This window comes from Cyprinodon variegatus, unplaced genomic scaffold, assembly GCF_000732505.1.
Source record: "Cyprinodon variegatus isolate N-32 unplaced genomic scaffold, C_variegatus-1.0 Scaffold48, whole genome shotgun sequence".
Taxonomy (NCBI): Eukaryota; Metazoa; Chordata; class Actinopteri; order Cyprinodontiformes; family Cyprinodontidae; genus Cyprinodon; species Cyprinodon variegatus.
In genome coordinates this window covers 571,776-598,697 of record NW_015150501.1, presented here as the reverse complement: position 1 = coordinate 598,697, position 26,922 = coordinate 571,776, and the positions used below count along the sequence as shown (strand labels likewise).

Genomic DNA, 26,922 nt, shown 5'->3' with positions numbered 1-26,922 from the left:
TTTGTTGAAGTTAACTTGTTTGTACCCTTATATTCTCTATCAAACCTCTTAGGTCTTCATGGAAAAGCTGGATTTACCCTAGGAGTTAAAAAACCCAGGCAAATGTTTACACATGTAACGAGAATATTAAAGTCAACACAAATGCAGCTCTACCTTTCAGTTTTAGCTGAAAAAGCTTTAGGATGCTATGCATCATTTTCCTTCCATTGGTCTCTCACATAAGAATTTTTAAATATAAATCGGAGTTTAAAGGTTTTTTTTGTGACATATAGTGGATAACCTAAAGGTGTAGGAATACATTTCCAAGATATTGTAAGATAAAAAAGTAATCATTTCTGTTATCAATTCTTAAATGACTATATTAACTATTAAGATGACTACTAAATCTACAAGATGCATTTAATCTACTTTCCTTTACCTCTCCCACGTTTCATCACCTGATCATGTTTGCATTGTGCTTCCAGGCTCTGGACCACAGGCTGCACAGTGCCAGCCAATCTCTGCAGGCGACACCCAACAGCACTATTCACAGTTTGGTTCACCATGTTCACCCCCCTCTGGTTGATCTGTGGAACACGGGGCAGATGGAGGCCTATCAGACAGAAACCGGAGGCTACATGGGAGTAGCGGCGGTGGTTGAGAGTGGCCTGTGTGTACCGGCAGGAGAGGAGGTGGTGGGAACCGACCACTCCCCGCTACTGGAACAGCAGGAGGAGGAGCAGGTCAAGGTGAGGATAAAAGTCAAGGTGAAATACTATCCAATGGATTGTAGGTATATCCCTCTTATGTGCTTGATTGTAAATAATGAAAAAATGAACAAATAAAAGTTGATTCTGTTTAAATAGATCACAACATTCAGCTTTTCCTGCTCAATTTTTTTTCAGTCTTCCCTAAAGGTCTTTTAAGTTCTTTCCATACATTTTACAATCATAAATCCTATTGAATTTGCTCCATTCAGCCTTCTTGAAGAGAGACCCCTTGAGAAAAAAAAAACCCCCTCCAAAATGGTCCGATTTCTTCTTGATTAATTAACTAGTTTGAATTTTTCTCTTGATATTTTAATTTTTAACATCCTTAGTTTCTGCTGTTCCTGCAGAATCATTTAAAAAAGGCTGTTTAATTCAGATGTAATTACAGAAAGTTTTTGAGAATCAAAATCTGTAAAGATGATCTGCATAATAAACAGATTGCAAATCGTTGCAGTAAATTTTTGTGCATATAGTGCTGCTCAATTTTGCAAGTCTAGGAAAAGATGAATAAAACTCCTCTGAATAAATTTAAGCATTTACTGTATGGCAAACTGAGAATGAAAATAAAAGAAATGAAAATGTAAACAAATTCAATCACATAATATTCCCTCAACAGTCTAACAACTAGCAGACTTAACTTGAATTAGAGAACATTAGTTAACAAACTGCATCATGAAGACCTAGAAATACGGCAGGCTGATTAGGAGACAAGATGATGATTTCAAAGCAGGGTTTGCTTAATAAAAATCACCAAGCACCATTCAATTCAGTGTCTGTCCAGCTGAGTTTACAACAACGACAAAAAGAGTGTTTATTGGAGAAGCATGCAAGGCAAAGAGATCCAAGAGCCATTATAGGAAGAAAATCATTAAGTCATGTTTTAAGTTTGATGCAAACCATGAAGTAGACACAATAGACATGTGGAAGAAAGTGTTTTGGTCAGATGTGGTCAAAATCTTTTTGATTCAGACACTAAAAGCTTTGAGCCTGAACACATCATCTCCATGGTGAAACCCCCAAGGGGACTAAATGTTGATGTTTTCAAACACTCTCCTGCCATTCTGTCTGAGATTTAGCTGATTTATGGAGAAAATACACAGAAATTGCCATCTCTAAATGCTTAAAAACAGGCGGAGACAAACCCTGAAACACTTTCTTCGATAAACACTAAATTTGATTTTACGTATTTAATCAGGAAGCTAAACAGACATGCATACCACAACTTTTAGACCTTTGTTTGCAAAAAAGCATTATTTTTTATTTCTCTTCAAAAAAATCTGCCCAACTTTGTTTCATTACTTCAAATACCCTAAAAATACCATATGATTTTCTGTGCAAACTGAAACAACAATTGATTACATGATGAAAGTACATTTAAGCTGCAAATGCACCAGGTATTCTCACATCCATTATATGCAAATATATATATAATCTCCCTCCTTTACTCCTGACCTGCTCAGGAAGAAGATATAGCGCTGGCGCTGGAGCAGGAGTCAGCCATGTTGACTCCACCCACACAACAAGGAGATGCCTCTGGAGGCAGCAGTCCGGGGCAACCGCCTGCAGAGCCAATCACAGAGCGGAAGGCCTCCGATGTCACCTCGGGTCTCATTCAGACGCTGGAGGAAAAGGAAGAGGAAGAGGAGGAAGGGGAGGATGGGCCACCTGTCTCCACAGCCACCAACTGAGCTCCATATCATCCTAAGACTCCTGAATACAAACTAACCTGGGAGTCGGCAAAGGGACGAGCAACAATATATATCTATTAATCCGTTCCTTTTCAGGTATCGAAAACTTTTTGGTTTGACAGTGAATTCCTTAAAATGACTCACAATGAGACATGAGATCACGCTGCAAAGGACTTCTCTGTCTTTTGTAATTCCAAAGGTTTAAAAAGTAAAGTGAAAACAGAGCAGAGGAGGAGAGAAACCAGAGACTGTGATGAAGTGGAAGATAATGGATTCATGCATGCTTTTACTTTGAAGACCAACAACCCAACCCTGTCTTTGTCTTATGATAAAAAATAAAAATCTCACATAAATCAGCATAATAAGCAGAACAATTTTTGTAATAAGCAAAAAAAAAAAAAAGAACAATAAGAAATATATAAGTGTGTGACAAGATCTTGGAGGTCTCCTGAGGGAGACCTGCTCTGTTTACAGCTGTTACTTAAAACATCCATCTTCTTCTTGGATCAAACATGTGCGCCCTTATGTTACCAAAAGGAGCCCAAGCGATTCCCAGATGCTTTAAGAAGTATCAGCATTTCAGTGAAATGCAGTTTGACTCTTCCCAAATAAATTCTACTGCAATGTTGTGGCACAACCCAGGGGCGAGCGGGCCCCGCTGACTGCACACACCCGACCCTGCACAGAAGAGGATTGTACTGTAAGATAGCGTGCTTCCTACTCTGTCTCTCTGTATGCATGTCCTTCAGAGTACCACAGAGTACCTGTAACTATACAGCACTGTAAGAGACTTTGCACTGAACTGTTGCAATCCCAGGTGGGAGCTCCCTGATGGAGACGGCTGCATATACGGCTTTAGTTGGGTTTTTTGTTGGTGTGTTGTTTTGTTTTTGCACTAAAGCAATCCAGCAGATCAGAGTTTGCCTTTGAACTGCTGGCGTTAATGCAGTTCCTGCTGTGACAACCAAAACCACCCGAGTCGCTTCATGACACAGGAACGCTCAGCTGCTTGTTTATTTTCACATAGATCCTGACACACTGCGGATGTTGACCACTATTCTGAATGTACTGGACGACGCGGGCTGGTGCACGAGCACTGATGGGTCACTTAGACCCACATCGTACACATGGACATGGAAATATCTAAATTGTAACCAGCAATAGGCAGAGGAAACACTGGCCTTCAAAAACACAGAAAAAACACTGAAACAAACAGAACAGTCCAGCTCTGCCATTACGATGTAAATATAGTGTGTAGAAACTGCCTCTCAGTCACTGTCACGGCTGTTCTTTTAAAGTATGATTTTTTTTTATTTTTCTATGCCTCTTTGGGTCTTATTTGTTTTGTTTGTTTTGTTAACTGCTGCACAGTTAAATAAGAAAAGGACAGAGCAATCAATCAAACTAAAACCTAGTAGCTGGTTGAGCTCATTCAGGTAACAGGACTGAAGACTGGAGGCGAAACAAGACTGATGTCTTCCTGCTCATCTTTGCTGCTGTAAAGCAGTTCCCTCAAGGCGTGGTGGTGATGTGTGAGGAGTATTTTTTTTTTTTTCATTGATTTAAATTTTTGCAATGAAGGAAGAGGAAGCATGTTTCGCAGCAGCAGAGGAAGTTAAACAACTGCGCATGTCTGCTCGGTGCTCGCACCTTTATACCGTCTGGGAAACACCTTCTCTCACTTTGAGGATTGTGAGAGATTTTGAAGACAAAACCTGCAGTTTATTGACTTGAATGGATTTATTTATTGAGTGCTTCTTTATGCAATGTTTGGGGGACAATATTTATTTTTCTACTGCCTTGTTGAGATCCCTTCCAGTATCAGTTAGGATAGGTGTCAGGGCTGTAAACTGGCTTGTTTTGTTCTGGTTTTGACCTCCATTCTGCACAGAGATAAGAGACTGATAATATGGCAGCTCTTAATATGAAATAATTGAAATCTGCCTTGCAAAAGTGTTCATGTCCCTTAAACTTTTGTTAACTTTGTGTCACATTACAACCAAGAAATCTTGAACTAAATTTAAGTGGGAATCCTAAGCTTTGAACATCAAATTGAACACCTTTTAAACACAAATTCTAAAAATGGTCAAATATGATAGACCTGGAGAGAAGCAGACGAGAAACTCATTGGTAGCTCTTGAGGAGCTGTAGAGATCCACAGCTCAGGGCAAGAATGCATCAACAGGATAAATGATAAATAGTCATGAAGTACACAAATCTGGCTTTTATGGAAAGGTGGAAAGAGAAGAATAAATATTTATGAATATATGTGGTGGACCTAGTGAACATGGACAAAGGTGTCCCTGTCAGATGAGGCAAAAAACACTTTGTGTCTTGGATGTAAAAAGTGTGCGGAAGAAAACTAAAATTGTCTATATTACCTTAAAAACCTCCTTCCCAGCCTGACACACAATGGTGGCAGCGTCATGTTGTTGGAGCTATATATAGAACAATGATAGAGATAAACCTGTTAGAGGTTGGGAAGATTTGAGATACGGCAGAGTTCTAGTGTCCAGCAAGATAAAGGATTTCCTGCATGTACGTTTAATACATCCAGAACGAAAGCATAATGGTTTATATGAAGGCAAGTCTTTTATAGAATGGCCTAGTCAAAGTCCAAACTGGAGAATATATGAAAAAGACTTGAAAACATCAGCGTCAGCCTTTACTGAATTTTTTTTTATTTGTTAAAACAATATTTACAGTAATTACTCTTAAGGGCGGACTGGTCAAAAATCTGCCTATGTTAAGGTAACGTTTGTTTCTTCTGCTTCCCAACAAAGCAGAACTTTGCATTGGTCTATTCCATAAAATCCAAATAAAATACACTGACATTAGCAGTGACTACTTTTGCAAGGCATTATAGTCAGAAATGTATTCTGGGAAGATGTGACCACATCTTCTGAGAGCTCAAACCAACAACAAACAGAAGTCTTTACACCATGACACATATTAATTTATTTATTGAATGATAACTTGGCAGGGAGAAACACCATGATGATGTACAGAGGCTATTATTTTAAGTAGATTTTGACTCACCTAGGAGCAGTGTCTTTTTTTTCTTAAGGTTTAAGATAAAATGCAGTTAAAGATTGAGGCTTTTGTTAAGTGTTAAAGCCTCACAGCTTTTTGGGGCTTTACTGTTTACTTTAAAAAAGGCATTTCAGAATAAAAGCTGCAGAAAAGACACTGCTTCTCTTTGAGTTTTGTTGCTTTTTTCTTCTTTATTTTTTAAGAAAATCTGTTTATCTTGATGAATGAATAAAGAAATAACATGAAACCAAATATATTTCTCTGGATGTTAAAGGTTTACTGATCATATCTTTGGAAACCTAACTTGATTTCCTCCAGTTTTTTTTTTCTGGGTGTAATTTCACTGCCGTCTTTGATGAGTTACAGTAACTTCTCTGAAGGCAGCATGGTCAAATAGGAGTCATCTGCCTCCTATTCTCTGTCTTTCTCCTTCTCTGCCTCTCTGTCCGTTCTGTATACTTGTATTCGTGTGTACGTCTGTATGTGTACAGTAAAAAAAAAAAAAGTCATACGTCTTTCTGAAAAAGTCACTGCCTGGAAATATAAACTCTTCACACCAAACAAAGAGGGTTTGAAAGCATCTGATACATCAAATTTGGAGTTGTGTCGCACAAACGGCTGTATAAAAAAAGCTGTAAGAAAATCAGATGACTTCTATAAACATCTGCATTTGTTTTACACAAGGCAGTGTGACTGATTACACAGCTATGCATGCTTATTGAAAGGTTCCCACTGCTTAGTTCTTCCATGTGGTTTCCTCTCCCTCTGCTGTCTACAGCTATCTCTCTCTTTCCCCTCCTTTTCCCTGCACGTCACAGCCTCCTTCACCTTCTCTGGCGCTTCTACCAGCCTCCTTTCATATTTTTTTTTTTTACTTTTTTTTTTGGTGGAGAAAGAGCAAATAAACAGATGAAACAAATTGCCTTTTTTGTGGATACGTGTGTGTCTCTTCTCACAGGCTGTAAATAATTACAATCTCAGGGGTTTCCTCTATTTTCCTCTTGAGCCTTAACACATTTTCAGTTGTTTATCTGTTTCTGTCTTTGCTCGACTTATTTATGACTGACAGACACTGGAGAAAAGAAGTCAACAAGGAATTGGCAGCAGTGTAATCCGTGCTTTTCAAAAAGCCCTCCTCTTCCATCCTTATCAGGAACTGTGTGTCAGGAGAATATAAACAACAAATGCCCTCCGTTGGGATAAATGGCTTATTTTTTTAAGCTCACAGAGGACTCAGTGCCTGAAACACATTGTTGACCTTCACAACACAAAAGTGTTTGTATACTCAAAGGCTGGAAGTAATGTGATAGTATTCACTTACCTCACTGGCTGTTGGGGTATGGGAGGCTCACCACAGTAGTTGACAAGTTTACATAAAGTTACAAAGAAAACTAAAACACAACCAACCTCTGTTTAGTTTCACTCTGACAAATATTGTATGTCTTTTTTGGTTTTGTTTTGAAATGAAGCTGCAGCGTCTCTGTCGATGTTCATTTTCTAAAGCTTAAGAAACTCATGATGGAGACAAAATCATTTGAGTTCATTAAAATCAATACGTTAATAATCAACAATAATAGTGCAATGCCATTTTTGTAACATTGAGCTCGTATCTCAAGTAACACATTGAGGTGATAATATTGCATTTCATGGAAACCAATCAGATGGCTAAATCACCCTTTCAAAGAGGGGGTTGAAGCCTACCCCACAGCTGTAAGCATCTAATCCACCTTGGGAGGGAGTCCCTGACCTGTCACTAGAATGACTTGTAACAGTAAAACGTGACAAAGCTCAGCCTGAAGGGAAGGGAAATACTCAAGCATTTTCTTATTGCTCTGGTGAATAATGAGTTCATAATTAAAAGAGGATTTCTTTAGAAAATGCATCACGTCAAATAAAAACACTTCATACACTACATTTAAAGTTTTTACCACCACCAGATGCTTCATCAGCCTACATATACACACATCCGAACAGGCAGGGTTTCCTTTTTTATTTTTGAGATTGGAAATTCATACTTCTCCACCCTGCTAGATTGTATTCTGTTTATTTTATTTATCCTCTGCCTGTTGCCCATAGACTGCTGGAGACAGGCACTGGGCCCAGCAGGACCCTGATGGAATAAGTGGGAGAAGCTGTATGGATGGATGTTAACATGAACTTTGGGTGTTTCTTATTTGTCCACAATGATGTGTCACACTTTAAAGATGATCCCTCAATGTTAGATTTCAGAACTGGTATGAAAATAGAGACACAGGAGCTTAACATACCTCATAAAAAGGTTAATATTTTCAGTATTACTAAACAGGCTCCCCTCTATTAGGATAACTGCATTATCAATATTGATGAGTTAGATATAAAACCATAATTTGCTTCAAATAGGCAATAAACTTTAAAGTTGGTCCTGGGCAACAGTTTTTCAGATGTTTTTAAGGTGTTTCAGTGTTTTTCTGGTGTTCCTTAACAGTATTTATTGAGTTGTCTGCTGCTTCTTTAAGACTTTTTGTTGGATCTCATGAGCAATAAATGCTTTCCAGCCCTATGTGTCAGAAAAAAAAAATCACAGCACACCAACTCAGCTCTAAACTCAAACAGCTTAATAGACAACATAAGAACTTATTATTCTTTACAGATTAGAAACTTGTAACAATGATTTAAATAACCATACAGGAAATATATGAATAAATTAATTTAGATTTTTAAATAGCTTTTTGATTCAGTAAACTTTAAATGCATGATCTATTTGACCTTTCGGCCAAATTAATTTATTTGTTAATAGGTACATAGTATTACTTCAATATTGCACAGTTCATAGCGGTCAGCAGCTCACATGTACATAATGAAGTGAACAGATTTGGATACAAACAACGTTCAGCCATTCACCTCTGATTATGGTTGGAGGCGAAACATTGGTGATTTGTGTGAGGAAACAGGAAGGCACCTGAGATTCAGAAGTGGAAAAAGTGAGATTTCTGTGAAAATAGAACAAAATAAAAACTATCCAGGACTAAATAGTTCAAGATAGGCTCGTATAAACCAGTTCGCCCTGGTGGCTGAGAGTCATTAAGGGCTGCAGGAATCCTGAATCCCGACTTTGTTCAGACTGCGGCTCTGTCTCTGATGAAGAAAAGTAAAATGACTAAACAAGTAAAGGTCTGTCATCATTTCATCCAGTCCTCTTATACTTGTTCATCCGACTCTTCACTCTCCCTCTCCTCCTGCAGGGAGGACAGTGTCAGGACCTGGCTTGTGTGTGACACTGGGGAAACAGGAGGAGAAGGGGAGGAGGTGGATGTTGAAGGGGACGGATCCCCCTGAGACACTCCTTCAGCTCCTCTTGAATTGGTGGAGCTTCCACTGGTGCTTCCCGCACTGCTAGGAGATGAGGGGACTGTTTCAGACCCCGCAGCTCCTCTAAGAGATACAGTCTTTCCCTGGGAATCCTCCCTGGACTCCCTCCTCAGCAGCTCACTCTCTCTTCTGCTCCCCTCTCCCCACATGTCTCTGTCCCGTGTGGGTGAGGAGGCGGTGGAGGAGGGAGGCTGGTGCTTCTTTGTTTTTCTGCTGGCATCTCTGAAGCTGGCCAGAGGGGGACGAAGCCTCACACCGCTGCGAGTAGAGCCCTCGATGGCCTTCTGTAACTGTAAGATGAGGTGAGAAAAAAAGTAAAAGTGAGAAGATGAGATCAGAAAGGTGAATATCTAAGCAGATGGGAAACACAATTTAAATGTAAAGTTTAATGGCTGATTTAAAATGTATTTATGTCAGCAAATGAATTTAATATGTAAAACGTTTATGTACAACAGACTCATATACAGAGGAAGGCATTTCCAGTGTTATTTCTGGTAGTGTTGATGTCTATGTCTATAACTAATAGTTTCTCTATCTAAACATGTGCCAAGACCAATAATGCAGACGTCTGTAATGTTTGGGGTTAATCATTCATTGGAAGAACAGTAAACTTTATCCAACAGAAACGTCATTGTCACCATTCGTACGTAGGAGGGAAAGCTGCAAAAGCTGCTTGCTAAAGAAGCTGGTTGTTCACAGGCTGCTCAGTTAAAACATATTGAAGGAAAGTTGAGTGGAAGGAAAAAGAATGGCACAAAAGGATGCACAAGTAATGAAAGATATGGCATTCAGAATAATGTGATTTATTGAATGTCTAGGGGGATGCAGCGAGGCATTTAAAAATGACTGATATTTTAGGTTGAATAAGTGGTCTGTTTCTTATTGGAGTAAATGAGAATGACTCTAAAGTTGGTGTCTGACTTACAGCTTATGATTCTAAGCAAAATGTAATTTTTTAGAACTGCACCAATCCGATATCTGGATCGGAAACCAGCTGCGATATTGACTCATTAGCTGGATCAGGTATCGTAGTATGAATTCAGTAACATGAATTGTTCACAAAATTGTTATTTATTTCTATTTGCTGCCCTATTGTTTAAATAATAATATAAAGTACTTTTTATATGTATTTATTTGTTACCTTTTTAAACAAAGTTTTTGTCATGGCTCAAGCCCTCACTCAAATGGCAAGATATATTTTAGCAAAGTTACATAATACAGAATGTTCTTTGTCATGTGATTGGTTCAGTAGAAGGAGATGCTAGCCTAGAATTAAATAGACACCAGTGTTTGTTGGTGCTGTTTCAATGTGTTTTAGGTCCAACTTGAACATCTTTAAATTGAATGACTTGATGTTCTCATTAATAGTAAAGATAAAATACTGAAAAAACTGACCTCATGTCATTATAACCTACTTGAAAATAAAAACAATAAAACTTAGACCCAACTTAAGTCTGTTCAGTCTTGACTTGTGATTTGATTTGAGAATTGGCTATAATGACTTATAGTGTTATATAATGATCTGGTCCCATCTTTGTAATGGGAGTTGAGAAACACAATTAAAGCCACCTGGCTTTCAAAGCTAATCATCTCTTTGCCACCCTGTATTGATGCAGTAGTTGAAGCAGAAGGATCATCAAGCAACTACTGAATACTGTGAATACTAAATAGTATATGGAATTACCTGTATTTTCCAGACTATAGAGCGCCCCTCACTATAAGCTTCACTCACTTACTTAAAAAAAAAAAAAAAGAAGTAAATGTACATATATAAGCCACACCAGACTATAAGCGGCTGATATCTACTGAATGGTCCCCCATCAAACCAGTTGGGGTAGCTCTATATATCACCCTTAATTAGGGATGAAGAAGAATGCTAGCGTTTGTTAGTTGGCTCAGGCAATAAGATCTTCTAATGAAAGATGTGGCTTTTTTTAAAACGTTATTTCAGCTCTACAGTTTCTTCATTGCTTTAATGCCTTTAAAATCTCTAAATTAGTGAATTTGGGACATTTGCTCTCCGTCGAGTCTGCTGCTACTATGTGCTTGTGCTAAATAAAAATCAGCCCCTTCTTTTTTTATTTCCAAATTGGACATCCACCCCCTGGTGATAAGGAAAAATCCACAGAAAAGCCACACCTAAGCTGCATGGATCAAAGAGTGGAAAAATGTAGCGGCTTATAGTCCGGAAAGTACAGCACTATTTAGCAACGGGAGATTTCTGTTTAAAGAAATGCTTTTTCAACATTAGTTAATCAGGTATTTATCAGGGTATTTATAAAATCATTAAAATTCAATAAAACATCATTAAAATTCATAGAAATAAACATGAAATGTGTCACTTTGTGAAATGAATTGTTGACATATATAACTTTTAAAATGGAACTACTCAAATAGATTTACTTTTTAATAATATTACCATGAACTGAAATGCATGGAATAGAATGAATCTTTAATGTTCACCAAGGTGGAAAACTGTATTTTGCTAACCAGACAGACCGTGCCAAAATAAAGATGATGACACATGATAAAAACAACAGTGAAAAGCTTAAAAACAGATAAAGTAGTTGTAATAGAAGAGGCACCACAGCTGCACTCAAACTAGGATCATCAGAGCTCATTCTGATGCCACACTGAAAGGTGATAAGAAAGAAGCACAAAAGGAAAGCATGAGCAGTGACTTTACCTCTTTGAGCGCCACGACTCCCACCAGCTTCCCGATGCTGGTGACGTAGGCGTGACTGAGACCCAGCAGGGAGAACAGAGTGTGGGTCTGAGTAATGACAGGAAGGACAACATGATCCAGTCAGTGATAAATCTCATGCACTGTGACAGTTTTCAGCTTGCATGATCGCACTGCTAAACAGCTTGTCCACAGGTAAAACACACTGTATAACACTCCTATAAAGCTGCTGCCTTAAGCTCATTAAATAACATTATGACTGAGATTCCAGCAAACATCCTGTGGTTCAAAATGTCTTAATTCACATCTCTCTATCTTCATAAAACCAACATACCTGGTCCTCATTATCTTAAACCATTGACTTGTGTAACAGATTTATTAAAAAAACAAATTGTGTTCGATAAAAAAAAGTATTTTCATTTTATAATCATAGGTATAGTTTTAAAGTATTTCTTAAATGTGCAAAATTTTTATCCCCACAAGAATGTATTTCTACCTTTTATCCAAAAAAGGTAGTTGTATTCACGCTGTGGTCTCTTCATTATTGATAATACATTAAGTCCTTGTACATGTATTTATAAATTTGTGATTTTACAACCAACAGCATCAGTGTTTTTTGGAGGATCCTGTCTATTTATTGGTTTTTACAAAATTATGATTAAGTTTAAAACTTTAAAGTAGATTTGCTGCAACACCTCTGAGTCTGTAATACATGTTTTTCTCTGGAGTTACAGCTGAAAGTCTTACAGAGAATGTGTGAATGTACCTTATTCATTTCCTAAAAGAGATTCCAGTCTTGATTGGAGCTACTGTGAACATTTATTATCAACTCCTGCCACAGTTTCTAAAGTCTGAGCTTTGACTGCATTTTTTAACATGTACATGTGCTTCAACAGAAACCACTGGCCCTGTGCTTGGCATTACTGTACTGTTGTCATTGTTTGCAGCTGTTTGTGTTTTCCATTGATTGCATCACTTGTTTTTGTATGTAATTCTATTCTTCTCAGTTGTATATAAATCTGTTTTTTCCCCCTCATTATCTGTTTGTATGTTGACTTCACAGTAATTCCTGAGTCTCTGTGAGTTTCTAAGCTGATCTCTTTATTCATCAGTGAAATTAACAAGTTCCAACCAATGTGTTTTGCTGCTTTGTAACTTTGCCAGCAGAAACTGTGACAGTCACAGTTTTAAGCTATTCAAAGTCTCCAAAATGTAAGCATCTTTTAATAGGATTTCCTCCAGTATTTATCTCCATCTTTGATCCCATTATCCCTGATCTACTTCCCTGTATGTTAGAGAACAACATTACCAAAGCATAATGCTTTCACCATTTTTCAGCATGAGAGGTTGCAGCGTTGAGAAAAACTTAAAAAAAACATAAATACTTTTGCAAGGCAATAAGTGCATAGTTAAATAAACATAACGGAAGGCTGGTACTTTGAGTTCACATTTATATCAATATGCTTATTCATATCTTTAACCTTCAGAGGGAATAATGAGAAATGAAGAAAAATGTGTCTGGAGACACTTATTTCACCTCATAGATTTTTATTCATGACTGCAACTGCATTACTAAAGTTTTTTTTATTTCTCAATATGTATTGATCTTTATTTGTGGTCCTGAAATGTTTTAGGACTGCACACTGGTGGGTTCTCCAGTGTCCTCCGAATATCTCAAACATGACTACCAGGTTAACTGGTTTCTCGAAACTGCCCCCATCCATGGTTGTGTGTCTCTTTGTTGCCCAGTGATGGACAGGCAACCGGTATGTCTAGGACTTTCCATGCATTACCACCCAATTAATGGCTAGTTCAATGACACTAGTAAAAAGCTTAAAAAAAATAAAAACTCTGGATTTCTGTTGTCAAAGGTAGGATTTTATAAACATGTACAAACATTCTTATGTATAGAAATTTGAATTACTAAAGCTTTTTTTGATATTTTTGGCTTCCTGCCATACATATTTTCAGCACATGCACAAGATAGAGGAGTCAATTATGTCAATTAAATTAATTATGTTGTTCATGAATTGCATCTTTTTAAAGAATTCAATTTGATCTCACTTGTGTTTCAAATATCTGTTGCTAGACTGATTTCTAAAGGCAATGCAGAAGGATGATAAAGAATCCAAATACTGCTGGAGATATTCGCTAACCTGGATGGATGGAAATTGTATTTTTTTTTTTTGTTCTCAAATATTTTATACTTTTGGCACCTAAATAAAATTATTTTTGAGTCTGTTTTTGAGAGGAGTTGGTATGAAAATTTAAAGAGTTCCTTTTTGAAAATTAGGCATTATAATGAGAACAAATTGTGCATATCATTGTGCATGTGTTCTTTGTTGCACTCGCCTTGTGCAGTGACGTCCTTTCCACCAGCTGAAAAGGGGAGGGATCTATGCGTATTTGCTCCATATCAACTGGCTTGTCCAGTTCTTCCTCTTCCCAAGCTTTGATCTGAACCAACCAAAACCAAAACAGAGAGAAATGATTGGATTATTGATCAAAATACTCGTTCATTGGCACTTTGTTGGCTGTGTGAATGGTGTATAGGTGTTATACCGTACCTCCTCAGGGGACATTGTGTCGGTTAGTGGAGGAGGCATGTCTTTCTGAAGGAGAAGGGAGAAACAAACAGATGACAGACTGACCAGTGAGAAGTTCGGGGACATACCCCTGATGGTTTCAAGGTTTCAGCTATTTCAAAGCTGTTAGCCCTGTTGTACATGCTTCATGCTGTGCTGCTCTCATATTAGTGAGGTCAGCTGGACTGATAACACCATCTGAGCTGCTGCTGCCGACTCAACGGCAGATCACTGATGCCCTACTGCTTTGAGTTTTTAAAGTCAAAGGGATGTGTGTGTTGTTTGATCTTAAGTAACCTGCGTTTCAGGCTGGTCGGATGAAGACGATGAGGAGAAAAGTCTCTGAAGAGTTCTCCTGACAGATGACAGCTTGCGTTTGTCTAAGAACAAGGCAGGGTGACACCCGTCAGCGACGAAGGACTGACATGTGATGGGCCAACCTGTGCTAATGCTGTCTTACCTGATCCTGTGTGGTTGGTGGAGGGCTCGTTGGAGGAGGGGGATGGGATGGGTCCATTACATCCTTCTTGCACAGGAGATACAGTCTGAGAGTTGCAACAAGGTCAGAGAATGTTTGGTCAATCTACAATGCAGATTACAGTTTAAAGCATTATTATTTCTTCTCACATCCACTAAGCAACATTTACTTTCTGTCACCTTTTTTTCTGATACCTCTTCATCCTAACTAAACATGTAATCATTGTTAAACCTGCTGACCCTTTTTGGAAGACATATACGCCTCGGGTGGGTTTTGAATGCAAAAAGCTGCTTCTGAGTTGCACTCCTTCTCCCCATGACGCAACCATATCCCTGATTGGATAACGAGATACAAATTGACATTTTTGCACCATGTTTTATTTTTTTCTTCTCCCAAAAGGTTTACATTTGATCACTGCTGCACTTTATAGAATGGAAATGTTCATTAACTGTCTGGAAAGTTGTACTTAACGGAATTCTGTTTTGTGTACACTCTGTATATACAGAATGACAATAAAAGTTGTCTAAGTATAAGAAAAGTTCAGATGGATGAAATCCAAAATCCAGACATATTGTTTTGCTCTATTCACATTTCTAACACACTATTTGCAGTTTTGCTTCACTCTATTTGCCCAATTCAGGCCATTTGCATTGCATAATATGCTTCCTCTGCATTGCTGACCATTAATCCGCTCCCAGAATGTTTGTATTCCATGTAAACATCATTTTACAGAAGTGTGGTTTGGGCCATGTTTTGAAATAGCCCAGTCAAAGTCCACACATAGATACAGTCGAGAATCAGACAAGACTAGAAAGTTTTGATGTTGACAGAAACTCTTCATTCAGCTAATTAAGATTAATTAATCTTACTAATCTGTCTGTAGTGGAAGCAATGGAAATGTAGAAAAACAGAGAAGAAACACTTTACACACATCAAACATACAGTAGGTATAAAAAAAAATATTCCTTGATTGAGTTGATTCGACTTCTTGCAAAGTTTAGCAATCATAAAAGTATAACAATGAAGGTAAGAGAGAGAAAAACACCCTTTTACCTATTTGTTAGGAATATTAAACTTACCTACATACAGCCCCAGTTAATAATTAATTAGTCCCATCAAGCAGGGGCAGGGACTTGATAAACAGGTTAAATTTTCACAGGCTGAATCTTTGATTTTAGCATCTCAACCATGCATCTGATGTCGATACCTTTGTCAGCACTTCTCAACCTGCTAAAACATTTTGAGAATAACTAAGTAATGAACTAATTAAGTAACTAAGTAAAGGTTATCCTTGCCCCTTTACATACATTTGCGGTAATGATTGTGAACACCACACTCTGAAGGACTTGCTGTTGGAATGGCAAACGGAAGCCGTCTTCCATTCTTTCAAAGTATGTATTTGGACTTTTTTGTCAAATAAGAGTTTAGCTGAAATAACAAGGCATATAAGGTCCTAATTCCAGTATTTTCAAAAGGTCTTGAGCAAAGCTGGGGTTCTATTGGTTCAAACCAGCTCACAATACTATAAGAATGTTTAAACTTGTATGAGAATTTAAACATCCTCGAACAGGTTTAAGATTTTTATGGCATTATATTTCTTCTACCTTGTCATTGCTTTCTTCTCCCTCCTCATCTACGAAAGTGAACGACTCCCAGCTGAGTTTGGAGCCTTGGCCTGGAGAGCTAGGACCTCTTTCAAAGACTCGTCTTTCTGGAGAGAGCCACCAGTCTAAGACGGCCTGAAGCTCCGTCCTCTCAATCGAGCCAAGTAGGATCATGGATTCTGCAGAAAGGAAAGCACTAAGCCTTTAAAAGAAAAATCCAGGAGCCTAAAACACTGATGTGGGTCACACCTACCTTTAGAGTCAACCAACGGGATGGTTTTTAGGGCTGTGCTCTCCAACAGATGGTTTAACTCCCGAAAAGTGGATTGGGAGGACAAAAATTTCACTTTTCGCACCATTATATCCTCCACAAAGATGTTATACTTGCTGCAAAAAGTAAGCCAGAGTAGAATAAATGCAGTGTTTCTTTCATTGACAGCTGGAAACTAAAAAATAAAGGCTTTGAAATTCACCTGATGTGCCCGAGTGCCAGCTCAGGAAGGTAGGGCAGCTTCTTCACCTGGATAATGGAGTCGTAAAGAGACGGTTGCAGACCCTGGGCCACCATGTTGGCCAGGATGACCGCCACCATCATGGGTAAGATGTGGGAGATTTGACCAGTCAACTCAAAACAGATAACCGCGGTAGAAACTGTGTGAGTGACGGCGCCTGTCATTGCAGCCGCTCCTGTCAAAAACCAAAGTATTAATCATAATTAACTTAAATCAGTTCAAAATCTAAGATCACCATTCAGATAGGAGATGATGAGCATATCTGAAACCCTCGTTCAAACGTGCTTATTCCATACATTTGTTTAACTTCAAAGAAGATTTGAAAGAGATTGATGTATACATTTTAGTGGGTGTCAGATGTGCACCAGAGAAAGTTAGAACCTGGCAGTTACTCTACAGTATAATGCAATGTCAACATACAATCACATTTTATCTCTAAAACAATTTTAACACTTTCAAACCTAAAGCAAAATAGAAAATTTGGTAAAATCTACAATAAAAAAAAAACTCAAGGCACATGGAAACACATGTGTGGAGTAAGATGCTAACCAATGACAGCATAGCCTCCTGGCAGGATGCGGTAAACTATCCCATCAAATAGTATCCCATTTGGGAAAAGAGTGGCCATGATCTCCCCGACGAGGCGGCCGAAAGCAGCTCCTTGAGGACAGAGATAAAGTACGCTGGTGAACACAAATTGAACAGAAGCTCAGCATGAGATACTGCGCTCCCTTTACAAAATCCTCTTACCTAAAATGAACACTGGCATGAAGGCGCCAGAGGGGATAGGCATCGTGGTAGAAACTGCTGACATCCAGAACTACAGCACAAAAGCCGGATCAAGGTTGGATATAGCCCAGTCAGTCCAAGCAGATTTACACTTTTCTTCTTTATTTACACTGTTTTGTTAAATATACCTTATGTATGCACTTATAAGGAGAGAAGGGAGATACCTTCATAATGAAGAAGAGGAGCAGGATGAGAAAGACGCTGACATGAGGATGCAGCCATGCAGCGGAGCGACCAAGGCCAGGAGGCGCAGACGAGTCGGAGATTTTGGTCCAGGTGAAATTGTCAAAAAGGGAGTTGATGCACTCTCTGGGCATCAGCTATCAGCACAGAGATAAAAAAAAAATGGGGGAAAAATTGGAAACTCCATGTTGATCAGTGCATTACAAAATAAGTCTTACTATAAAGTATTTATTATGTCATCAAAATGCCATTAAGCCTAAAAAAATCCACAATAATTCATGGGATGGATGGATGGATGGATGGATGGATGGATGGATGGATGGATGGATGGATGGATGGATGGATGGATGGATGGATGGATGGATGGATGGATGGATGGATGGATGGATGGATGGATGGATGGATGGATGGAGCGAGCTCCACCAAACCCAGTCAACTAAAGTCTGCAGTTTTTTGGTCTCACCTCTCCAGCCATGAACTGCCCAAACCCAGGAGGAAACGTGAAGGTTGAAATGATTAGCGTCACTGCACCTGGATAGATCAAACGGCTGCAAGTACACAAAAACACAGACATATGAGAAGGTACATTGTATTCTCAGACAACATCCGCACTGCATGCCATTTAAACAAGAGTCTGTGTTTGTACCGGCACTGACTGTATGAGTCTCCTGGTGCTGCAGCTCAGCTCTCTCTAATGGCAAAGCCTAATGTTCCCTGACTGCATAGTCTCAGAGGATAAGTGAATCTCCCCATTGAGCAAATAACTGGGTGCAAGGTTGTTAAGGCTTTGCTGCTCTCCTGGCCAGTTTCTGAGACTGATGAGTTGAGAGAGCAGAGCTGAAATACATTAAGAGGAATTGGATCTTAATGCACAAATGGTTTCCGATTCAGGGAAACCATCTCCACTAGAATTAATGCAGTTTTAGAGCCAAGTGCTCCACTAGTATCTGAGGACTAAATGAGCCCATGTTTAATGTTTGAGTGTGGCTGGCTGGACTGGTATTTCTACATGGACATCTTCCAGCAACATCCTACATTATGGGGACATGTCGACTGGTCCCCATGAGGTAAAGTTCCCGTAGGTCGTGATTTAGGTTAAAGACTAAGGTGTGAATGGATGTTCAGCTGGGTATGTGTTAGTGATGGGAAGGTTAGGGAAAGGGTCTAGGTTAGGCCATAGAAACTACTGGAAGTTGTTGCAGACTCTTCTTAAAATGGTGTTACAAGTGTGTGATTGAATCTGTGCTGGGATCTTACTGTTTGGTTAGAAAACGTGTGAGAGCCGTTGGTCTTCTCATGAAGAGAACCACCTGTCTGTTTAAGTAAACAAAGAATGCTCCCAAAAACCCACATGAGATCCTAAAACATGAAAAAAATTGGCATTTTTTTAAATTAGTTCAACCAACAATGAGAACATCTTTTAACTACTGATGCTAGAGGGACAAAAATCAAGTGATTTTTTAACTAATTCTGATAGCAAAACTGTACAAAAAGCATATCGTAAGCAGAAGTCAGGTGATAGTTTTTCTACTGCTTTCACATAGATAAGAACATAAGGCTAAATACAAAGAATCCTTAGAAGGCATATATTTATTTTTATCTAAACCAGCAGAACAAGATGTTATTCAAAAATATCCTCACCCTATGATTGCAAATGCTGGTAACTCCTGCAGGTCAAAGGGGAAATCCATCCGGAAGTTGGTTTTAAATAGAGCTGTGATTGTGACTGAGAAAAATGGAACAAAATAATATAATTGCAAAAAGAGTTCAACAGAAGAGGAAAGAAAGGTCATATCTGAGCAAAACATTTAAGCCATTACTATTGAAATCTTATAGTGAGACATCTATGGCAGAGGTTAATAAAGGTCTGTAAGTTTAAAGTTGATGCACTGTACAGGGTGCAAGAATGTAAATGCCAATAGTGACTCCCCATTCACTGCTGTTGTACTGTACCTGGTCGTAATCCTTTGTATTTTTGTAACTCTCCACAGACTGTGCTGAACTTACTTCAGAATGAATGACACCAAAACATCTCCCACCCCACATAAATCTTACTTAAGGCAGCAGAAAACAGTAACACAAAAATCTTAAAACAAAATAAAATGTCAAAAATTATTGGTTATAGTTTGATTTTGTTTGAACACTATACAGTACGGTATTTTATTTACGGTTGTTATTTTCTTTGCTCTACCACTTATTTTGTAATTTTTTTACACTTTAAAGGTCCATGTTTGCTGCAGTCTCCTCTGTGGGTCAATAATGGATTTTCTATTCTATTCTATTCTATTCTATTCTATTCTATTCTATTCTATTCTATTCTATTCTATTCTATTCCATTCTATTTACACATCTGTAAGTCTGAAATTGGTCAAGTTTTCTACCCTTTTCAAAGTGCTCAAAAAGTGGCATCCTTGTTTTATTCTTATGAGCCTAAAACTTGGGAAGAAAGGAAGAACCAAGTTGATAAGAAATAATGTTTCTAACAGAGCACACAGTCATTTTTTATGCATGAGAAGAGTTTCTTCTTCGATTTTCTACATTTGTGTTTATCATGTGTTTACACGCTCTGATTGAAAAGAAACTTCCAAAGTCAGACTTTAACATAGCCTTTAGCTTAGCGGGGGATTATGAGAGGAAGTACTGCAATGCTTTTGAAATTGTCTGTGTCACAGCTGATTTGAACAGTTTAAAACATGGAATCAAAAAATGAGTGGGAGATTTTAAAATCATTAGAGTAGAAAACTCTGCACTACATGGCTGATTGATTATTTTAACAGGACTTGAACCAGGCCAGATGCAGGATGGTGGCTATTCTCCTGAATTAAATCCTTGCCTGCCAACTACAGCATTGTTCTGTTGTCTCAGTCATCACTGAACAGACAAGCAACCTCAGTCAGTTCAAAGACAGAAAGTCTTTTCCATCAGGGACACATAAGAGGAATTAGGCAATTATTGGACTTTTTAAGTTTTAGTTGTTTTTTTTTTTTTTTTGCTTTCTAGCAGTGCACACATATTTAAAGCTTTTAAGGAGTCTTAAGATATTAAATGGGAATGTATGACACTTGTACTGTACCACCAAAGCAATAAGATATATTTACATTTTCTGTAGCAGCACATAACAGAATAACCAAACAATGAAAAACATCAACCTCGAATAAATTTCTTTTGTCAGACAAAAAAACAAAAAATCAGGGGCACCCCTAAAATCAATCTGTGTGCTACTCAGTGTAGCACAATTCCACTTAGCTTTTAAGCTCAACACATTTTTATAAAATGCAACCTCAGTGGTCTGTCCTCAGCAGATTGTGTGTGTTCGTGGGGAGTTAGCTTCTCACCAGCATCCTTGTTCCAAACAGAGAGAACCCTGAATATGAAGGCACTGAATGTGGCAGCAAAGTATCCCCGCCAGTAATTCCTCACAGCGAAGTAGGTAGACGTGACCTCAATACTGAACAGCACTCCTGGTGAGGATGGTGAGAAAGAGGGAATAAAGGAAGGAGGAGGAATTAAAGACAGGAAGAAATAAGGACGGATAGAGAGGTAATTGGGAGATGGAAAGAAAAGGTAAAAAAAAAACAGAGATTAGTCTAAGAAAAGCAGAATGAGTCCAGAAGCCAGTGATTATACTCAACAGGAGAATTATGGGGAGTTAACAAACACACAGACGCAAGTAATTACACCCATCACACAAACAAAAAAATAAAAAAACAATAAAATCAGACAAAACAAGCAAAAACCATTGTTGATTAATCAAAACTAACTCAACACAAGGCTGGGAAAACATTAAAGATCAGAATATGATAGGTTTTAAATTATTTGTGGATTTGAAAGTGTCCAGAAGTTTCATACATTTTAGATAATCAGCTTTTTAGAGTGGCATGGAATAAGTCCCAGATTCATTCTGTCGTCTAACACTGAGCTTAAATATGCTGCCGCAGTCACAGCCATCAGTACAAGGCAGAGCACTGCAGCAAAAACTACTGAATAATAACACACACTTCTCTCTTCTCATGAATACTGTCTATAAATGAAGATTTCTGCTAAAGGATTAGGTGATTATTTATTAGGAAGTTTCTTTTTTCAAAATTTTACTTTTTAAAATCATATTCAAAACATTCTTTAGTAAAGATTGGTCTAAACTGATCTGATCTAACTTTGAAATTTGCTGTGATAATGTAAAATAAATTAGCACACTTTTTTAAATATTCAGTTGGTAATTAAAATATGTTTAAAAAGTTGTTGCCAAATTTTTTAGTATTTTTTTTTTAGAATGTGATTTGTTCCTTTAAAAAAAACACTTTAATCCTGTTCACACTAAATAAAGAAAAATATAAAATATATATATAAATATCCATATATATCCATCCATATATATATAAAAAAAAGGTTTTCTTACTTCCTGTAACCATCTACATGCGTTTCAAGTCAGCCAGGGGAGAGTTATTTTTCCTGCTCTTCATTTTCAATTATGAGATGTTTTAGGGGTATTTTGTTTATTCAATCTGGTTCAGGTCAATCAACAGCACCTCAGATAACTAAAGATCAACACTTTGACTGTTCGGGACTCTCAGCCAATCCTTTCATGTTTGTACATTTTCCTTTAGCACCCTCTAATAAATGCTAGAATTTGTGCTTTTGGAGAGATCAGGATCTACCCCATTAATATCCACCAGCAATGACACTCCCCCCTCCATGCTTTACAGGTGATGGTTTTTCATGTAAAGCTGTACTTATTTTATAACAACCATGTCCAAATAAATTAATTCTGAACTAATATGTATAAAAAAAAATCTTCCAGAAGTCACAATCTTTGTCTACAATTTCTCTGACAAAGTTTCAGCCTAAAGTTTATATTTTGGTCAAGAGCACAAATGTTTTTCTCTGCAAACCTCCCATGAATACTATGCAGATTCTTTCTAATTGTAGCTGCAGGTCCTCTTATGGAGACCTCTTTGGGCATCTTGCAGCCTGCTTTCAGTGAAAGCTTGCCTAAATGGGCAGATCTGGCTATGTTGGTAACAAGTTTATGCTAGTTTTGGATTTAGTTAACTAAATTTGCTTACAGAATTTGTTTGCTAGTTTTTATAGGCTTCTATTATTTTAACAATGCTTAGTTTTAGTTTAGTTTCTATTAGTTCCAAAACTAGTTTTATTTTTAGGCACATGAGTCAAAAATGTCTACTGTATGTATGTAATTGTTCATATGATACAATTCAACACAATTTACCTCTATTTCAATTAAAGCTGACTTGACCAGAATAAAATTCAAGTTCAAGGCTTATTTAAAGGGTATATATCTCTAATTTCAGTATTTTATAGATAGTTTTACATATAGTTTTAGCTAGTTATAAAAATATAAATTTTAAAACAATACAAAAAAATGTCTATTTCCCAAACTGTTTTTTTTTTTATTGATAAATTACTTTATTTCAACATATAACCTTTGCATTTAGAATCTAAAATGGCTGAATCAAGTTTTTTAGTCCTCTGTACAAAATATTCACATTTCGAAAATATCTAAAGTGTACCTAAAGCTAAGAAGCACGAAGAAAGAGGGTTGGTGAGGCAGTTCTGGAAAAGTGAAAAAGTGAAGGTCGTACAGTACCTCCTAGCGGAGTGCCAAAACAGCATCCCACCCCCACGGCACAGCCGACTGTCAGTATATCTGTGTAACCATATGGATTCTACTGACACAGAAAACAAAGGGGAAGGAGGGGGTAAAAGAGGTGAGACAAGGATGAAAGCCAAGGGATGATGAGGGGAGAAAATTAGGATGACAGTAGGAAGTAAGACAGGACAATTTTAAGTTAGAGGGAGAAGAAATAAAAGATCAAGGTGGGGAGGAGAGGATGGAGAACCACATGGGGGTCGGGAGGAGAACAGTGACAGTGAGGAAGCAAAACAGAATAAAGAGAATAAGTAACACTCACTAGAGAGAAATATAAACAGACAGAGGGTTAATAAAGCTGCAGAATAAGTCATTAAGAAAGAGAAACAAAGAGACGAAGATATTAAACAGGAAACCTGTATCAGTTGACCACATCCTTTTCAGATTTGGATCCATGCAACAAAAAGCAGGAGAGAAAGACATTAAGGCTTCATAGCTGGTCCTGGTTAAATAACACACTTATATTGTCACTTCCTATCATGGAAGAAAGAACATTTCCATGTCTGTTAAAACAGTCATAAACTAAACACAGCATTACTGCTTCATTAGGGTTTTAGAAGAAGAGGTTTTAGATGCATATGAAGCCTGTGACTATCTCTATAAATGCAGGGAGTTTTGCATTTTGCTGGTCTGGAGCAGCAAGGTGGAAAGACGTCAGCAATGACTTTGAGAGCAAGTTTTACTGCCTGTGTGTTTGGAAGCATCTATTTCCAGACTACTTGAAACGTACCGTTAAATAGTTGAAAGGACTGTCTACAAGTACAGAGAAAAACAAAACTTTCAAGTAAGTTGGAAACCTTCCCAGGAGTGGGCATTCCAGCAAATTCATCACAAGGCCAGACCACTCAAAGGTAGAACCTATAGGAATCATTTGGCATATGGCTTAACAACAAAAGAATGGAAAAAAATACTAAAAAAGGAGAGTTTGAGAGAGATGCCAGAGAAAGAAAATGAGTTTTCTCTTTACCATACAGCACAACCTTTGTTTTCAAAGCTACATCTGAATAGCCCCAATGCCTACTGGAACAACTTGCTTTGGTAGTGTAGGATGAGAACAAAGTAAAAAAAAAAAAAAGTTGGCATGATTATATCAAAATATTTCTATGGAAAATATTAGCACATATACTTCATACCTATTAAGTAAAGCGACTTAGGAATGATATGGAGGGGATCTTTTTTTCAGTGACTGACCTTTGCACATTTGCAAACTGTTGATTTGTTTTATAAGGATGTCCTGGCCAAGCACAATGCGCAAGGTGAAAAGAATTGATTACATTATATATGAGTCTGCTCTTGTGCATACTGAAGTATTGTAGAGTAGAGTGTGAGGGAGTCAACAAACAAAGCGGGAAATATACAGTAGAATGTCTGAGGAAGAAAAGAACTGAGCATCTACCATAGTCAAGTCAAAATAAAGATTATTTTCCGACCAGAATAAAATAAATAGAGAGATGTCCATAAACAGCTAAAGTAAAGTTGTAAAGGGAAGACAAAAAGCAAGTAATTCACAGTACAGCTGCTTAAGATGGTTCTACAAGCTGCTTCATTTTTGGGTGCACTTATTTTTGACGGATAACAGTTTAGCCTGCCATGAAAGAATTCTCTCCTTTATTGCACTGGGATGAGATTTACTTAGTCCGAAAGACACAAACATGCCATTACTCATATAGTAAAAGGTTCACAGTCATAAGCCTTCTGTTGACAGTTCCTGTGCCTGAGGAAAATTGTGTTTGCTATCAGGAGCTCAGTGTTATATTTGCTAGTACACATTGGGAATTAATACACCTGCTTGTGGATATGTTCGGCTAGAGTTCAAGTGTAAGTGGGGAGCAGTTTGTAGAAAAATTGTACATGAGTACGGACATATTTCGTGTAATTTATTTACATGTTGGGAAGAAAAAAACAGAGTAACTTCCTCCTAGGAAACAGCACTATCATTTCCAATTTAAAGACTTTAAACTGTTCAACAGTCTCATAGCTTTTGAACATGTGCTCCAGATGTTTATGCTTCTTTTTTAAGGAATTCAAAGCTGTCTAATAGCTTGTGATTGAGTCGGGAGACTTGCCTCCTATAGGAGCAGCAAAACAGGTGGCCACTCCCACAGCACACGCACACACCAGCAGGTCCTTGTTATGGATGTCATTCTGGGGTTAGGTGTAAGAGAGAGTCGGTGCAGACAGAGGGACACAGACAAGCAAGGGCGAGCCAGAGCGGCAAGAGGAGTAGGGGTGGGGAGGAGGGAGACAGGAACATGGGAGGTCACTGTTATTATACATGCCAGACATTATGGTCATACTATTAATACAGACACCAACTCATATGAAGTGTGAGAGACAATCAAAACAAAGACATCAGACAAACGGGGAAGGGAAAGAAGGAGCTGGGCAGGAAAAACAACAGTTAATAAATCACAGGGTTCCCATTTGAAACTAATTGGTCAAACTGAAATGATTTCGCAGCAGAAAACAACCTAAACAAGATAACATTAAAAACACAAACCGCTGCAGAAATCTTTTAGGAATGTTGTTTACCGGTATATATCTTCAAAATGAAAGTCTATCTAAAAAAAACAAGTTTTTAAAGTTTGCCTTATTTTGATTATCCCAGCATTCTACCCAATGTTTGTGCTGCACTGCATATTAGTTCCTCTTACTGAAACCTGAAATACCTTGGGTCAAATATTTAAGGATTCCTTGTAAAAGCTTCTCACAATGTTGCGGGAAATTTGGCCCCTTCCTCTTTCAGGATTAGATACCACCTTAATCACATACACTTTTTTAGGTGAAATAAGGAATTTGAGACAGAAGCTCCAAAAAAACATGTATGTTGTCTTTATCTAATCTCGCTTAGACCTGATAGGAAACATATTTGCAAATAAGGTTTAACCATTTGTGGCTTTAGTTATTCCTACAGTATTTTTACATAAAGCTCATTCTTTGAGATGCCATCTACTTTGTATAGTGCACCAGTCTCCCCTGCAGTTAAACAGCTCTACAACATAAAGTTCTCCACTTTTTGGTTGGGGCACTGTCCTCAAGCTTGTAAATTCTTCCAGGCTATGCCTACTGTACTCTATAAGTGTCTTTGACCCTAAATATATTGGCAAAAAGGGCTTCACTTTCACTGGGCCTATCCTTGCAGCGTAATACCCATTGTATATACAAATCATTCTTTTTTGTTTCACTAATTAAAAAATGTAGACCTTTAAGTGGGAACTCTGTCATTCAAACAAAGTCAATAGCACAAACAACACAGCAAGTAACAGTGCCTTTGCAAATTCTGCCATCACACTACTTTCAGTTTAGTAAACCAATACAAACAGCAAATACATTTGAAAGGGTAGGAAAATTATGGAATAAAAACTATGTTCTAAGTTCATTTGGTATTCATGCGAAAAAACTTGGCTGCATTACTTGTCACAGAAAGCAATCCAGCGCATGAGAACATTAATTAATAAGCCTCTTTCGAAAAAGCTTATTTTAAATATTTTCACAGATTATTGGCTGGATTTAAGTTGGAACTTTGCATTATCCATTCAGATAGGGTGACCATATTTTCATTTGGGAAAACCAGGACACCTTGGAGCGGGGGTGGGGTGGGG

At 37.9% G+C, this 26,922-nt stretch overlaps 2 protein-coding genes across 7 annotated transcripts in view; one reads left to right on the top strand and one right to left on the bottom strand.

The window, feature by feature from the left end:
* The window catches only part of fam131b (family with sequence similarity 131 member B), a 37,661-nt gene extending 34,822 nt beyond the window's left edge, over positions 1–2,839 (top strand). For all 4 annotated transcript variants that reach the window (XM_015370792.1, XM_015370789.1, XM_015370788.1 and 1 more), the window contains 2 exons: positions 465–728; positions 2,210–2,839. In XM_015370792.1, the coding sequence (XP_015226278.1) occupies positions 465–728; positions 2,210–2,437 (492 nt within the window). In that variant the 3' untranslated portion in view covers positions 2,438–2,839. The remainder of the gene's footprint in view (positions 1–464; positions 729–2,209) is intronic.
* A 5,263-nt stretch (positions 2,840–8,102) lies between these two features.
* clcn1 (chloride channel, voltage-sensitive 1) overlaps positions 8,103–26,922 on the bottom strand; it is a 45,440-nt gene continuing 26,620 nt past the window's right edge. The window contains exons 7-23 of one of the 3 annotated variants that reach the window (XM_015370715.1): positions 25,387–25,465; positions 20,988–21,113; positions 19,294–19,378; positions 18,910–19,011; positions 18,116–18,200; positions 17,634–17,789; positions 17,431–17,500; positions 17,230–17,340; positions 16,642–16,855; positions 16,422–16,555; positions 16,169–16,347; positions 14,547–14,631; positions 14,384–14,466; positions 14,069–14,113; positions 13,854–13,958; positions 11,505–11,591; positions 8,103–9,108 (exon numbers count right to left, since the gene is read on the bottom strand). In XM_015370715.1, coding sequence (XP_015226201.1) covers positions 8,647–9,108; positions 11,505–11,591; positions 13,854–13,958; positions 14,069–14,113; positions 14,384–14,466; positions 14,547–14,631; positions 16,169–16,347; positions 16,422–16,555; positions 16,642–16,855; positions 17,230–17,340; positions 17,431–17,500; positions 17,634–17,789; positions 18,116–18,200; positions 18,910–19,011; positions 19,294–19,378; positions 20,988–21,113; positions 25,387–25,465 — 2,208 coding nt within the window. In that variant the 3' untranslated portion in view covers positions 8,103–8,646. Of the gene's footprint in view, positions 9,109–11,504; positions 11,592–13,853; positions 13,959–14,068; positions 14,114–14,383; positions 14,467–14,546; positions 14,632–16,168; positions 16,348–16,421; positions 16,556–16,641; positions 16,856–17,229; positions 17,341–17,430; positions 17,501–17,633; positions 17,790–18,115; positions 18,201–18,909; positions 19,012–19,293; positions 19,379–20,987; positions 21,114–23,257; positions 23,337–25,386; positions 25,466–26,922 lie in introns of all 3 variants that reach the window. The other 2 variants (XM_015370714.1, XM_015370716.1) reach the window with 2 other exon arrangements.